Source organism: Glandiceps talaboti, chromosome 21 (genome assembly GCF_964340395.1).
Source record: "Glandiceps talaboti chromosome 21, keGlaTala1.1, whole genome shotgun sequence".
Classification (NCBI taxonomy): Eukaryota; Metazoa; Hemichordata; class Enteropneusta; family Spengelidae; genus Glandiceps; species Glandiceps talaboti.
This window is the reverse complement of record NC_135569.1, coordinates 13,439,125-13,455,499: the sequence shown is the minus strand read 5'-3', so window position 1 is coordinate 13,455,499 and position 16,375 is coordinate 13,439,125. Positions and strand designations below refer to the sequence as shown.

The following is a 16,375-nucleotide window of genomic DNA, read 5'->3' as shown; positions in this document are numbered from 1 at the left end:
GTCGCATAGGTAACTTGATAACGGCGCACTTATGAGAAAATTATGACGTCGACGTCGTTCGTAAACGTGCAATCACATCGCGTAATGTTTGTGATCGACATGACGATAAATAAAATATTGTAAAAAAAAAAAAAAAACAATAAACGACGTCACTCTTCAGATCGTAGTTGTCGTGACGTCACGATGTTGTCCGTTTTACATTTGGGTCGTTTCCAGTCATGTACGTCGAGTGTCGTGACGTCACTTTCCCTCTCCTATACATGTATATAAAGGTCTCAGTAGCACCACATACGTTCACACATCCTTGAACACTGACAAGAACTAGACTCATGCCATGGCTCACACAATGGATGTAAGCGTGTTAAACGTTCTTATCGCAAACAACTTGGTTGTTTCGAGAGAAATCGAATCAATATATTGCACGGGCTGTGATTTCACAAGCAGGTACATGGAAGACGCAGAAGACATACCTGACCTCCTTTTGGAACATTATATGTTTTCAACTCAATCAACGAGGTGTTTCACTCAAAGTTTAAATGCAAGTTTGAGGAACATGGCAAGACTCGCAGAAGACATGAGATATAACATTGCGAAACCTCGTAACGCATGGGCCAAGCTTTACAACCAAGTGTGTGTTGACACCTGTCGTCAAAGGCCAACTGCCCCACTGTTGGTACCACTTGTAATTTATATCATAACGCGATGTGTTTTCAACCCAACAACAACGACTATTTCAACACGCGAAGTTCTTGATGGTATAGACTCTCGTGCAGTACGTTTGACGGAATACAGTGAGTCTCTCGATAGACTAAGCGTGCATTTATTTGAAATAATCCCTCATAGAGAAGTACGTGGAGTTCTTTTCAACCAAGCTATGCGTATCTGCCAGAGAGAGGCCGAAAAACGACGTCGTAGAGAACAGTTGTTATTAGCTGCTGATAACACTATCGGGCAACAAGCTAACGATGGAGAAGAGCTCGAGGAAGCAGACGTTCAAATCCTTTTTGTCGTGAACGCACGTGGAGTGGTTGAAATTGAAAGTCATGAAGAACCGAACACTGAACAATCTGTCGTCGCTAATAATAACGATGACGTTCAAGAAACTTTTTCCGACGAAGATATTAATGTTGATGAAGACAAAACGAAAGATAAACACCGTGAGAGTAACAACAAAAGTACATTGGACAATTTTACTTGTAAGATTTGCTACATGAGTACTGTTTCGGTAGTAGGGGTCAAGTGTGGCCATCTCGTGTGTACGCACTGTTACACCAATCTGAGTACGACAGAGAAAGAGATAAACTGTCCGTTTTGTAGGAAAATATTCGTACCTTGCAAAATGTTCTACAGTTAAGAGCTCGATGTATTTGCAATTTTTATGTGTATAAAATATGTATAAAAGAATTAGTACAATGTATATTGTTTCAATTTGACTTGTATAAGAAAAGAAAAATCTTGGAATTTGTATGAATAAATTTGACCAGTATTCTAATCACACAATCTCAAGTATGCATTTAATATGATTCGTATTTGGATGAGAAGAACTTGATAACTTGATGTCGAAATGTGAGAATGAAGAATGTAACACATGGGGTCTGTTAATAAATTCGTTGGTTTATTTGCACGTAAACAAAAGAAAAAAACGGGCTACGCCGTGTGATGGCGCTGTTCAACGAACATTGTGTTTTGGCGCCAAAAAGTTACTGTCCAACTATTTCATTTTATGCTTTGGAAGACAAGTTGACAATTGACACGAGTGTTTTTCGGAAAGTTTGTGAACACGAGGTATTTGGAATAATCGTTATCCTTTTCTAATAGGTAGCAAAACGCATTCAAAGATTTCAACATTGCTGTAACTTGGTGTTCTAATTTTCGCTCAAAAACATACTCATCTTGTGAAGACATGTTTAAGTAAGGAAAACATCACAATGTTAATATATACACACAATCACCCTCACATCGTCAGTTATAAATATATATACATATATTTGTCTGGACTGGTGTACAATGTTTGGGTTTGGGAAAAAATGTACACTTTTCAACTTATTGCCAGGGGAAGAAAAAAAATGGAGATGAGATGGGATGGGATGGGAATGTGTCGATTAAAGTGTTTAATCTCTTCCACTGTGTACACACACACATAGACAGACACCACCAAACATCACCAATAACACAGACATGCAAGATATTTAGAACTAAAAGTGAAACTTTAATTTGTGTATCCCAATGCTATTACATGATTTTGCATTTGATAGTTAAATAACAAAATCCGTCATGCGATACTATATATGGAGAACTTTTACGCGATCGACCTAACATTTATTATACAATGAAAGGGATCATCGATGAAAACGCTAGAGATCACCTCGAAGTCTGGATGGACAATAAGGCCTGTGTACTGTACAGCGTTGCTTGAGAACTTTGCTAAGAACAGTGTGGAGATCTCTGTGACAATGCCAACGGCCAATCAGTTTGTTGTTTTTACACAAACACTCACATCGTCTGTAAGAAGTTTGAAAATTTATCCATTTAGCATTAGCACGGTTATGGAACGGTTTAATAAACCTTTCTGCTTTTAAGCAAGGACGTTCGTAGTTACAACGACATTTGTAACCCACGTGTAAAAAACTACACTGGAATACTTTCTCCTCTGGAAGCCAAGTCCCGTTAAACTTGTATGACACAGAATACCTGTCGCACTCAAGAAGTCTTCCGAAACTCGAAATTTCTTTGGAAAATATACAGCGAGATATAACTAGCAAGAAAATAACAATAAAATTGTTTTTACACATCATCTGTTTAGGCAAAGAGTTAACTAAAACGTTTAAGTATTGAAACACAGTGAACTTTCATCAAAACACCCGTAATGTTTCTATTATATTTTCACAAAACAATGTCCACGATTTTTTTAAGAGGTCAGCAATGTCTTGAAAATACAGATAAACATAAAGAGTTCTTTATTACGGCGAAGTTTCATAGTGTTCGTGTTTCAAACAAGATACCGTATCGTAGTCACCTGTTGTCTTGAATATGTCACATCTGGAAAGGCTTGGATCCACACCGGCGGTAGTGTTATTATCAGGCAGAAGAGGACGACATGACATTGGGACCATATGAAACGGTTCTTACATTTGTTGGCAGTTAACGGGAACGAAAATGCTCGTGACACTGAAATAAAAGAGAGAGAGAGAGAGAGAGAGAGAGAGAGAGAAATTATTAAAAATCCATACGACGATGACACTTGAAGAAATAATTTTAAAAAATCTACATGTCAGCCATTTTGCCATTATTAAGGCAGGAACAATTTGAAAGGTGAAGTATTCCCTCCCCCCCCCCCCAAAAAAAAAAATCAAATCAAACACACGAGTCAATTGCATTGGAAATTTGGAATGAAAATGCATACCTTTTAGTTATTGGCCAAGTTTTAACGGTCTCGTCAAAGTCCACACAGCTTTCAGCAATCGGAAGAGGGAACGCTACGTAAATTGGAGAGGTATTTAGCGGTAACCTTGCTTGAGCAATCAGTCCATGATGCGTGCAACACTGAAATTAAAATAAATACATAAACAGGTAAATGTCATGTTATATGACAACACAAGTGACTGTTTGGTAAGAAGATGAAGGGGGTTGGGGTGATGATAAACCGACGGTGATAGTTAGCTCACCTTTGTATAGGAAATGATGTTTTCCTTAGACGTGAATCCTGCATGGAAATGAGGACTACAACACCCAAGTATCAATGAAGAAGCGACTGAAGTCATATTCTTAGTATCTTCACGCCCAGGAAAATCCGGCTATGCTATTTTGTAGGAGACATTTTTTGGCGACGTCACGTTGTACAGTTGTCTACGTATACAACGCTCCTCCATAACTATGACTGAGTCTTGGTGCACGCTCATATTATAGGAAGAGAGTATTGTCATACAGGGTGGCATGTCAATGTCAAGGTGTCCAATGTACTAGCGATGGCTATGTTTATGAGGCGAGCTAGACATGTATAGCACACGAACACACACGTATAAACGAAATGGAATAGTCGAATATACTTTGATTAATATGTCTGGGTTTTTATTGACCACGACGTGGGTTACTTGTTTATCATGTACAGGAAGGCGCCACAACACAAATCATATGACGTGAATAGATACAATGTTTCTTATTCGGTGACATGGAACATTTCCTGCATTTATCTAATGTTGGTTGCCGTGACTGTTTTCATCCTAACTCTGATAAACTTCATTTTTATACAGCACTCTGCCGGAATAAAGAAGTAAAAACAAACCACGTAGCAACATATTTGCCGTCTGTGAAGGCAAAATCTAAATATGGCCGTCGATTGTGATAAACGTACGCGTGGCAATGGAAGCGTATCTATGGATCCACGGATACCACACCGAAGCTGTTCTTACGAGTCAACTGGGAACAGCGACTCTGAGTCCGATGAAACCACAGAGTTCCCCCCTCGGCGTAGTATTCAAAATGCAGACTTGTCCATATTTTGTGACCAGTTATCACAAACGGTGGGGTCAGCTGAAAATTTCAGAAAAATTATCACAGAACGTTGTGGACATAATGAGTTCGTAGGTGTTGGGAAATCGGACTTAATCATACATCCAGGTTTCAGAGGAACACTAGAATCCATAAAGTGGGAGTTTGAAATGGTTTATACGGGGAAGAAACTTTACATGGTTGGATATTTAGACGAACTAGGGTCGGACACTTTTATTATGCTTGACGACGATGGTAAAGTGTATAAAGCCGACGATTCATTATTGTACTTGGTTGGAGACAACTTCTGTAACTACTTAAAGAATGGCCCAAACACCGAGGAGTCATTCTACGATTATTATGGCCATCGTGACCAAACAAAGAGTCTTCCGTGTGCAGGATTTGGCACGTATGATGACGAGGTAACTATGTACAAGTCATAACAAAGTAGGCATGTTGGAAATTTAAACACACACACACACACACACACACACACACACACACACAGAAACAAAAAAAAATCAACGACATCAACGAGTGCATATAATTTATAAAGCAAAGTTAGATTTGCAACACCGTTCACCAAAGATGTTTTGTGTCCATATATCCATTCTAGTTTTGGGTTGTATGTTATAATATTCACATCAGCATTTAAACAAGTCGTTGGAGTGTCCATTCTATGTCGATAGCATGCTGTGAAGATGTGTGATAGTGATATATACCTAAAAACGACCGGCCCAGAGAAACTACCACTTGTAAAATGTCCCCGTGCTTAAGAACGATTTTTTTACTATAAAATATTTTCACAATATATATATATATATATATACACCAGAATTTCCGTTTTACTTATTAACAGCTGGCATACTTAGATGAGCTTGGCAAAACTGACACATATTGTGCTGGCAAGAACAGTGGTGCAGATAACGTAGGTAGGTGACTCTAGACTGTTAATTACTTTCTGAAATTCATACCAAACCACACTAAGTTTGATTGGCACCACCAACAAGTTAATATTCGAGTACAAAATAATTCTTTTGTACAATACGTTTATCATACGTGTTTCATGACAAAATTGACCTTATATGACTTGTGTGCATTGTGGTTAGTTCTGTAACAATTCGTTATTGTTGATTGCTTCGTTTACTTTAACAGCAAAGATTCGGCCTAGTGTCTGTCTTGTGTGTACCCCTGAAAGGACCAGTGACTGGCTCTATAGAAATGGATTATGTTAGTGAAACCGGTGTACATGTAAAAAGTAACATTGCACAACTAAAACACAACTGATGGAACGAGGTCACGATATGTACTTAAATATGTACTTAAAAAGTCAAATACATTGTTTGCCATTCACGAGGTAATTTTAAGAATTTTTAGTCATTCGATACTCCTGACCAACCATTTGGTAGTGTATTTCGTTCGAGTTTGTACCCTACACCTCAATCGTTCTCTATATAATCATAAAAAAACTTTTTATTTAAAAAAAATTGCAGGAAGCTTTCTAGAAGTCAAAAGAGAAGTCCTGAATCAGGAATGTGAAGAGATGGCAGATTTGTTTGGGCGCAAATTTACGAGCTGAAAATGTCTATCTAGCAGCTGTTGTTTTCACCCTTCATGACGACGCGACACACCTACGTACTAACGCATGTGACCTCTTCAGGTTTTACTGCCTTGTCGACCAACCAACTTGTAAACATATTTTGCTTTTATGGTGAATTTGTCAACTGTGACTCTCTGTTAGCCGTTCAAATTGATATGGCATTGTGGAATAAAATAATACAAATGATATAACAATGCGAATTTATAATGCGTCCTTCCTCCTGAGAACACTCACAATTATTACCCCTGGCATGGATCAATGTTTTATTCAGTGTATAGGGATTTGATATGTTTGCTCTCTGGCTACTTTGTTGCTTAGTTGACTATATTGTAATTTTGGGCGAATGTAGTGTCAAGCAGGTAATATTTATATACATTACTCTGAATAAAGTTTGAATTAATCGTTCCAAAATAACCTCTCTATGAACACCCAGTGTCTGTTCAGTGCTTGAATGAATGACTGTGTGAACAGAGAAGTCGGCGGTGCATTGACATGAGACCTGCATGTGCATGTATATTAGGCCACGGGAGACATATTGATTGAGGTGTTGCGATACTCATGATGCGGGGAGAGGGTCGCTATACTGAGATGGAAGGTAGAGAATTGCTCAAAACAATATGTCTTATATCATGTCTAAACTAAGTGGAAGTCAAGAGGATATGAGACCTACTAATAAGCAAGAACAGTTTGAAAAATATAATGTGAGTGTGGAATTTTAATGATAGCAATCGCTTTGGAGTCATGAACGATATTTTCCACCATGTGTGCATGTTTTGAGGAGCTAACAAATACTGGCATTGCAGGACTTGTATAGAAAGGCCTGTGACCACAACGTCTTTTATCAGTGGTGTAAAATGACAAATGAAAACTGCCTTTGAAGGTGCCGAAAAAAGTCTACTTCTAAGCTTATCACTAAATAAACTGACAAACATTGTTACAAAAACAACACACGGCCCCGCTGATGTAGGTGCATGCAGGGTTTTATCTAAACAACCAATCAGGCGACAGGTATACAAAAGCATGTAGTGACGTCACATTTTTTCGTTCAAGACAACCAATCACAGACTTTGTTGGCCTGTCATTGATACTTCTGACAGTGTTGCAACGAAAACCATACCGCGACTTTAATTCTAGACGACAAACAATGTAAATACAAATATCAAAATTGCATTTATTTGCTGAATTTCGAATGACGAAAGGAAAAAAAAAAAAGATATAAAAAACTTTATTTTTCTTAGAGTAGAGTTTTAATTTATATTTATTTATTTTGTTCCATTACAAAACACACGCATCGCATATACATCGTAACTATTAGCGACATTTCGAGTCATCTAATTTTCAACGAGCTCGTTGCGTACGGATCCCAGCTCGTTGCATACACATATACGCGTGCATGTCCGAGTAAAAATACCGGTGACGTGACGTGAGTGGATACATTGTTATCACGTCTAAAAATTCATCCACGCCTGTCTTGAACAGCAGTCAGGTTTACGATAAAATCGTCAACAATGATAATAGACGAATAGATTTTCATGCAATTGTAATATGCGTTTGATGGCGGCATCTTTCTGTAATTTGAAAATCCAATATTCGTTTAGATGGTATCGTTCCGTGTTTTGAATCGCGTGGATAAAAACTTCACAAAATGATACCCATTTGAAGAACTTTTTACGCTTGCAATCTTTTGTAAAGGCAAGAATATTATGGTACAAGTGGCAGGTACTTTCACCCCACGTACAAAGAGAAGTGTTGTCGTTAACGAACACTCGTAATACCGGTCTATTTTTCCTTCTTAATTTATCGTATTCAAAGTCGTGTGCAAAGCTGAATATATCTTCGTACTTTTTGAGGAATTTGGCGATATTTTTTTCTGGAAACATGAGAGCATGTTAAACTTTCGACATGTATCTAATATTGTCCCGTAAATATACATGCGATCAATGTAATGGCAAGATGTGTGGTAGTGATTTCATTTGCAGGGCTCGAAATTAACTTTTTTAGTTGGTAGTCACTTTGACTACCACTTTTTAAAACTGGTAGTCAACAGGGAAGATTTGGTAGTCATTCTTTTTTTCAGCATTTAATAATTTATGCATAAACAAAACATTAAGTAATAAACCTTCTGATAACACCTGAGTTTTTTTCATGAAATTAATGACATTCATATTATGCAAACATTTGACCTGTCCTAAAATAATACGTTTTTAGAAACAATAGGGTTTTTGTTTTGTTTTTTAGTCGGAGCAAGGCAACGACTTACTTTAGTTTTAGACAAAATGTAGCAAAAAGGCACGAAGGACTGTCGACAGTCTAAACAGTGCCATTAAAAGGCGATGCGATGCATCGATGGTACATCCCTATATGCGTCTGTATGCTTCACATATTCTTCAATGTCCCCATTGATGAGTAACCCTAAATCATGTTCACTTGTTGTTTTACTAGATGTATGTACCATATATCCTCCCAATGAATTTATGTATGTATTCATCATGATCAAATTGTACAGACATACATTAAAACTGTATTTTGTCAATCTGTTCGTCACTCAGGCTGTGCATGCGTTTCGGAGAAGGAAGCCACGACTTTACTTAGTATTCAAGTACATGTAGGATTAGTCCATCACTAGACTATATGTATCAGGTTGAACACATGTACAGGATTTATTGGTGGTCAATGACTGTAATTTTGTTGTGACTAGAGATTTTACTTAGTGTTTGAACTCACGTCGTGTATATTTCGATGTATTTTATTTCAATGATAACGGTGTGAGGTATAGAGTTTCACCCTTCTCTCTTTTGATTTTTGTTACCATTATTTTGTAATCATTTTATACGCTTGGGTAAATAAACCACTTATATGTAATAATAATAATAATAATAATAATCTTTATTTATACTGGATAGTTCTTTAAGCATATAAACACTTGTCTCCCAAGAAGTCCAGTGAGGGCCATCGCTCATGGGTTCAGTGTTATGATTAGTGGCTCATTCCATTTCGTGTGTGTGGGTTGCTTGTCAAACTTATAACACAAATGTCTCAAATCTGAGCATTTATGCTATTTGTTATTATTTACTTTGTAAAAGGTAAACGTCATACGATAAAAAATACACACGGTTACCATCCATTTCCGTTTCCCTTAAATTAAAAAATAACATGCTATGACCCAACCCTAGAGAGAAATGGTTTGTGCCAAGGCACGTCCCTCAAATCTTATCTGTTCCTAATACTATCTATAAACATTATTGTATCTATGATATGTCTCCTCCGCTAAGCATTGACGAGAGCCTCGGACTACGGCTAATTTCGAGCCCTGAAATTTTGACACCACGTAACTTGAAAAAGTCATGTCTCAACATGATACAAAAGTGAACTTTCGTCAAACTTCGTGAAATTACTAATTTCATGTGAAAAATTCACGTCTCAAAATGATACAAAAACATTTCACGAATTTCGTGACGTCATATTTTTAACATAACGTAGTCATTTGATTTTAAACCACGTAACTTGAAAAATTCACGTCTCAAAATGATACAAAAGCAAACTTTCGTGAAATCTCTTGAAATTAGTAATTTCGTGACGTCATTTTTTTTACATTAATCGTCTATATAAGAGGGAGCTGTGTTTGAACATTTGCCATTCCGTTAGGAACTTGCTTAGGTGATATACAATCGTGTAACGATGAATCCTGAAGAAATAATTCCTATGGACACTGCAGATCTTGACACTGATTTTTCTACAACTATTGAAGACATTGTGAATAGACTGGTAAGATTATTTTTATGCGTTGATATAAACAAAAAACGTTCTATCAATTTTGAACAGCACATGTTAACTGATTTGTTTTTATTTAATTATTTTTTTTTACATTGCAGGGCATGCAGCCAAGTGCCAGTGAAATGGATAAAATATCAGACGCTTTCAATCTCATCGATGATTCCTTTGTGAGTAATCTTGTCGGTGATTCCATGAACAATGCCCAAACAAATGGTGTTTTCGAACAAGGGGATTCTTCGATGAGACAAGAAATAGCTGGACATGAATTAACTCGTATGGACTCTGAAGAATCGAATAATGTTGACCTTCTCGAAAACATCGTAAATGCCGTGGTAAGTTTAGTATAGTTTACTTACTTTTTGTTTTGTCACTATTGATATTATTGTTATATGGGTGTGCATCAGTTTACATTTGTAAAAAAATGACAGCATACCTCAATTAATTTTAAATTATATATTTATTTACACTTTAGGGCATACCTACATGTGCAAGTGGATTATCTATGGTGTCTGATGGTTCGTCTATGGATAATCTCCTACGCGAGGACCAACCCCCTAGTTATGGGACCGACAATATGGAACTCCCAACTGCTGAAATTACTGGTAACTTTGACAGTTTATTGAAGCTATACGGTGATGCCAAATTAAGCCTAGAGTTAGCTGTTCAAAAGATTGAAATGTTTCGAACAACTAGACAAAGTAACGACATTCCTTGTCTTCTGAAATGTACGGACGGACGGTTCACTGTATGCAGCCCAAGGGAAGCCTGGCATCTGCTTGAAGTTCAAATTCACAATCACAACCTATCTTTCATGACGGAAAATCAAAGATCGGACATGTCGAAATATTTGAAAAGAAGTCAAGAAGAAGAAACTGTTTTATCTTGTATTCGAAACAGCTCTCCAGTCGGTCACTTTTTAGACAAGGATCCATCCCAACTACCCCTGGCTGACATTTCCAGTGCATCACAGCCAAACGGAAAACATTTCGTTGCATTGCAATTGGGTATAGTCTTACTGTTTAAGTATGAAGACAGCGATTTTTTCACTGACAGAGAACGCGAGAATTTCAAAGCCAAGATGTATCGTTTGCAACACAACGGAAATGACTATTTCGGTGTGATATACTGGTTCAAATTGCAAAAGCAATTAGATCGAGAGGCGTTTTCCTTCGAAGTCGCACCTGACAAAAGGAATTTATCCGGGGCATCGAATCATTACCAGAATTTTGAGAATGGAGTCAACGGCAGAGTGTATTTCGTCAAAGAGAGGGCCGGCAGAAAATTTATCTGCTCGTCCGAAATGGCCACCAATGACACAGCCAGCTCTTTCGAAGTTTCAACGAATGTTTCGACGTTCATTAAACCGAAGCGACGACAACTCATTGATGTTCACCAAAACTTTGAAGACCAATATGAAAAATTTGGTTTCTCAGTTGTCGGACATTTTACAACTGCATTGTGTAAAATCTTACCTACACAATTTAACAAAGCTCATTTGTTTAGTGTGACTAAGATACTCAACGAAATCACAACCAAAACGTCGAGAAAATTGGTTTCTTCAAACGAACAGCGCATTATGGATTTGGGCAAAGAAATGACAGAGATCGAAAGAGCGATTCGCCTACATACCGACCAACGTTTAACAAGATATACTAGCGACAACATTATTACAGCCTTAAATGAAATTGGTTCAAATGCGCCTGTCCTCGGACAAGCCATTAAAGGAATGGCCGAGACAATTTCGAAACAAGCCATTTCACTACGTGAAAAGGATGAACAATTACAACGAATCACGGCTGAGAACAGAGAAAATGTCAAAGAAATCGTGTTGAGACTGGAAAGTTTACTTGTCGAAAAAGAAGCGGAAATTGAGTCACTAAAAGCCGAAAATAGAGATCTCCGTGAACAACTTGAAACCATGCACAATAAGATGTTGCAAATGGAAAATCATATGAGTTGTATCAAAAAGGAAGTTCAATTTTTAATGCGTCATCACAATAGAAAGTGTTCGTAATAACAATAAAAAATACAATTTGAATTGAACTAGACTGTCATGTTATGTGTGTATATTTCGTTTGCATTGTGAACAAGTGTATTTTGCTACATAAATAGTTGTCCTTTTCTCACCAAATCCCCCCCCCCCTACATACTATAGATTCCCCTCCCCGATATCTGAATCACCGAACCATTGGAGACATCGTTCAATTTTATTTTTGGTTGGTGCTGGCTGAAGTTCGACGACTAATCAACAGAAGTCAATTACTACCTGGTGACAGCAACTGCTAGTGTTACGGATGAGAGAATACAACTTTTTGATATTCGCTAAGTTTTGATTTTTTGCCAGGTCACCGTGAACTCTCAGCTGTCATGAATTAATAGTTAGAACAAATGTTTGCATTTCGCGAATAGTATTCTTCTAAGATGAAAACATTAAGTTATTAAAAGATCAACAGTGTCAAATAATGACTGATTACAGACAGTTGGAAGAACAATGACGTGATCACGTTTGGCTAGTTTTGATATTTGATCACCAAACATAAGAAATTTATACATGCTATATGATAATATTTGTTGTAAAGGACTGCAGTGATCAAAGAGGTGGTTTACTGTGTCATTGTTTTTGAGTGACCTTAAATGTATACCTAAAAATGACGTTTATAAGTTCGTGAACCTGATATAAAAACAGGATGGTCCTTGAGAATGTTTAGTGCCAATTGATTCAAGTTTTCAACAGGTTCCCAACTATTGAACTCTGATGAATAACCTTCCCATTTAATTAAATACTGTAGTTTACCATTTTTGTACCTACCACGGATGATTTCTCATCCGTAACACTACATTTCAATGATTACCCTCCCCTTACCCTTTAACCTTATTCTTTTACAGAATTTGACCTTATTGTCAAATGATCAAAAATAAACACAGAACACAGAATACAAATAAATCACCCCAACAACTATTAGAGAGAACGATACACAACCAATGAGAGACCGTCACGTAAAATATATAGATTTATCGTGACATCGCAGTATTTTTCCTTACGTAGGTCGTGAACTTTTGGTTGCGAAATGACGACGATACGGCCGGCTAAGAAGAGTACCTAATTCAAATAACTGAAGAAATAACACAAGGGCTAAAAAAAAACCAAAAAAAACCCTGAATTTAAAACACTGAATAATAGCATGGCACGCTTTACCTTGTCTGATACTTGAGAGTTCGCGGCGCATATTCAAGAACATCGTCATAGAGTAGAAAGAATACCCATACTATAAAGACTGTGATAATCGACACTTTCAATTGAGTACATGTCACTTGCTTCTAATCCTTAGTCAGAAAGCGACCTAGTTCTATAGTAGTAGTTAGCCATGTTAAACTAAAAAGAAACACAGAATTTTAAGAGACGTAGATAATGATGTAGACTAGTTGAAGTTGAACTCAAATCCAATCACATATTTACAACCGGAAAAATGTTTATTCTCTAAAATCATGTCGGACGGGGGGGGGGGGGGGTAACACTGAGCACGAAAACCGTGATAGCCTTCGGCAGGAACGATGCCGTGTTTACCTGTCATGGGAGAGATTGACACGTCTCTGATTGGTTGTATGAGAAGTAAAACTATGACGTCAATACATACTTTTGTATTTTTCTTGCCTGATTGCTTGGTCCACGATCGTCTCCGAGGCTATAGTCGATTTTTCCCGTTAGAATGAAATAGCATATCCATTGGAAAAACTCATACTAGACGCTAAACACGTTGTTTATATTTGTGGTTTTGGTAATTGCTTTCAAGTGCCCGCGTGACAAAACTCAAGCTTTTTAGCAACATTAATTTGCATGCGCCTTTTTCATGAGATATTTGCATAATTGTAAATTGCAACACTGTAGGTAGATTTGCCAGGAAAGTAACTATGGTTGTTTCCTATGAGGTTCACACTTAGTGTGTAACTAAGATACGCCCGTCCCTTTTCTCTTGTGTGACCGTCACGTAAAATATATAGATTCATCATGACGTCGTATTTTTCTTGACGTGGATTGGTGTGAACGTTTGGTTAAAAAATACAAAAATATATAGATTTATCGTGACCTCATATTTATCTTGACGTGGATCGTGAACGTTTGGTTTGTTTGGTTGCCAGATGACGACGTAGATAAAAAGATGTAGACTAGTTAACCAAAATGACACTTTACCCCATACTATTACTAGCATGTAAACAGAGTTCATATCATTTTGCTTACGCGAAAGAATGTCTGATCACGCGGTGAAAAGCTGTCCTGTGTTCGATTCTAGTGACGTCACCACTTGGCTCGTGAAGAACCAATCAGGAAAGAGATATACAAAACTAAGTAGTGACTTCATACTTTTTCTTTGGAGCACAACCAATCACTTAACGTGCCAATTTTTGTTGATGACACGACGTGTCAGTGATATTGTATCGTGTAATGTGTTCTCGTGACAACAAATAAAAAAACGTTACGTTTACGTACGTCTTACAACAAAATCACATAACGTCTAATTTTCGTGAACAAAATCCGAAATTGCACACGTTTCCCCACGCAAAGAAAAATGAGAGAATTACAGTAATTAGCAAATATGGGAATATATATTACTCGTTGTATGTTGATGTGTCTACTCGACAAGTAACTAATGATATGCATCGAGCGCTTGTGTATTGAGTTCTCAATACACTGCCCACCACCACCACCACCACAACAACAATAATAATAATAACAATGTCTGCCCCATTGTGAATGTCTGCACATCTTCCGGGCTATTTACTATCGATTGCGTTGACCCGTCCCGTTTGAGTGAACTAGATACATTTGATACAATGTTTCGTTGTCATCAAGCGTCGGGGTAATGTTATGTCTGGGGTATTTACGAAAGTCACTGAGTACGAGTGCAGAATCGAATACTGTTTGATTGACATGTCTATGCGACGTGACGAGAAAAGAGGCCACGCGACGCACGTATCGTGACGCCACTAATAATATCTTTCAATTCAAAGTCGTCAGGCACGACAACACAAATATATTGCCATGTAGATGTAAAATTAAGCACGCGTCACGCACAAGAACAAGCTTACAGTCCATTTACAGAGTTTTTTATTTAAAAATCATTTCCGAATAGGAAAAGGTATGTGGGATTCGTAACCAGCAAGAAATAAAGCAGTGTCCATATTACTTTTAACACGATACAGAGTCGAATTTCTAATTGCTTTTTTCACCAGTTCGATCTCATATTTCGCCTGTCTTCTGCAGGACAAAATGAGGAAAATGGTTTCTAAAAGCATCCAGCTACACGGTGATACTAGGTAAATTGCAGACGATATGCAAGACATGAAAATAAACATCGGTGTGAATATTAGAATAGCTGTCATGGGACATATTAACATGATGAAATTCATTATCAACATCAATGGAAACCACTGACCCAATTTCAACACAGAGCAAATTACAATGCTCGGTAAGACTATTCCGAAAAATGATACGATGAGTGTTAGTATACTTCCTTGACATTTCCCCTTTGTAACAAAAAATATGTATAGTTCCACCAACAGACACGAAAATAAATGTCTCAGCAAATGTAGATTTGTAATTCGTTCCTGTCCCTCGCGAGGTGTGTCCAACTTGATCTTGTTTGTATCGTTGTATCCCATACAGTTCAATAACACTGTGTAATCAATTTTGTCTGCTGTGTAACCGGGACTGTTTCTCAGTATCTCTTCGTGTCGACGAAACAAAGACAAATCCTCTTGAATTTGGTGACTCTTGCCAAGGAAATATTCAACAGTTATGGGTGCCAAGATGTTAATTACAAGCGATAACACCCCCGTAACTATTAGCTTAACTGTAATGGGGTCAATGCCCTTTGATTTATTCTTGCAAAGCTGTAGACCAACTGTGTAATAATTTTTGTGACAACCATAAAGCTCCCATCTCTCCTTGGTAAAGTATTTTGCGAACAGCATAGCACACACAGCATACATTGCAGTAATAATTAAAAATGCTCTCATATATGGAGATCTAGCAAACCAGATTGGTGAAGCGGAAAAATATCTCCGAAATGTCTGCAATTTAGCCAAATCATTTCGTATGAATTTAGCCATCTTCACTATGAAACCAGTCACACAACCGTCATACGCACCCTCACATACATACATACATACATACATACATACATACATACATATAAATGTATATTTATACATAAGTCAGAGAATTACGATTAAAAAAACAGTATTCATTTATTTCTTAACTGAAAAACATTTTACGAGCTACAAAATGACATCTGCAAAACGGGCATCTCGAATGTTTCGTAACTTTTTTCAATTTAACGTAACAATGTGTGCAAATTAAATGACCACATTTCACTCCCACTAAGGACACAGTGCCAAAAAAGCAGACTTTACAAGTGAATTTCTCTAATGTACTGCCATTGTCAGTGTTTCCGTTGGCCGACTGCCTACTGCCGCCATGTGAAGAATTTTCATTACTTTCGTTTTCAGTCAGTC

At 37.4% G+C, this 16,375-nt stretch overlaps 2 protein-coding genes and 1 long non-coding RNA gene across 3 annotated transcripts; 2 read left to right on the top strand and 1 right to left on the bottom strand.

Annotated features, from left to right (window-relative positions):
- The first annotated feature begins 1,736 nt into the window (after window positions 1-1,736).
- LOC144451602 (uncharacterized) lies at window positions 1,737-6,442 on the top strand. Its single transcript, XM_078142491.1, has 4 exons — window positions 1,737-1,785; window positions 4,251-4,910; window positions 5,348-5,420; window positions 5,982-6,442. Exons 2-4 carry the CDS (start codon window positions 4,326-4,328, stop codon window positions 6,065-6,067), a joined length of 744 nt encoding a protein of 247 aa, XP_077998617.1. The 5' UTR covers window positions 1,737-1,785; window positions 4,251-4,325; the 3' UTR covers window positions 6,068-6,442.
- LOC144451578 (uncharacterized) lies at window positions 2,228-4,010 on the bottom strand. The gene is made up of 3 exons (XR_013482299.1): window positions 3,666-4,010; window positions 3,404-3,543; window positions 2,228-3,168 (listed from the first exon to the last, which is right to left on the bottom strand). It is a non-coding gene; the product is annotated as an uncharacterized LOC144451578 (long non-coding RNA).
- A 3,287-nt stretch (window positions 6,443-9,729) lies between the features above and the next one.
- LOC144451258 (uncharacterized) lies at window positions 9,730-11,876 on the top strand. The gene is made up of 3 exons (XM_078142061.1): window positions 9,730-9,853; window positions 9,961-10,194; window positions 10,335-11,876. The coding sequence occupies exons 1-3, from the start codon at window positions 9,767-9,769 to the stop codon at window positions 11,874-11,876; spliced, it is 1,863 nt and encodes a 620-aa protein (XP_077998187.1). The 5' UTR covers window positions 9,730-9,766.
- The last annotated feature ends 4,499 nt before the right edge of the window (window positions 11,877-16,375 follow it).

Excerpts from the sequence above, each read along its gene's own strand:
- LOC144451258 (XM_078142061.1), top strand. The coding sequence starts at position 9,767 with ATGAATCCTGAAGAAATAATTCCTATGGACACTGCAGATCTTGACACT. Across the intron at positions 9,854-9,960 it reads AAGACATTGTGAATAGACTG|GGCATGCAGCCAAGTGCCAG; the intron begins GTAAGATTATTT and ends TTTACATTGCAG. Across the intron at positions 10,195-10,334 it reads AAAACATCGTAAATGCCGTG|GGCATACCTACATGTGCAAG; the intron begins GTAAGTTTAGTA and ends TTTACACTTTAG.
- LOC144451602 (XM_078142491.1), top strand. The coding sequence starts at position 4,326 with ATGGCCGTCGATTGTGATAAACGTACGCGTGGCAATGGAAGCGTATCT. Across the intron at positions 4,911-5,347 it reads TTGGCACGTATGATGACGAG|CTGGCATACTTAGATGAGCT; the intron begins GTAACTATGTAC and ends ACTTATTAACAG. Across the intron at positions 5,421-5,981 it reads CAGTGGTGCAGATAACGTAG|GAAGCTTTCTAGAAGTCAAA; the intron begins GTAGGTGACTCT and ends AAAAAATTGCAG.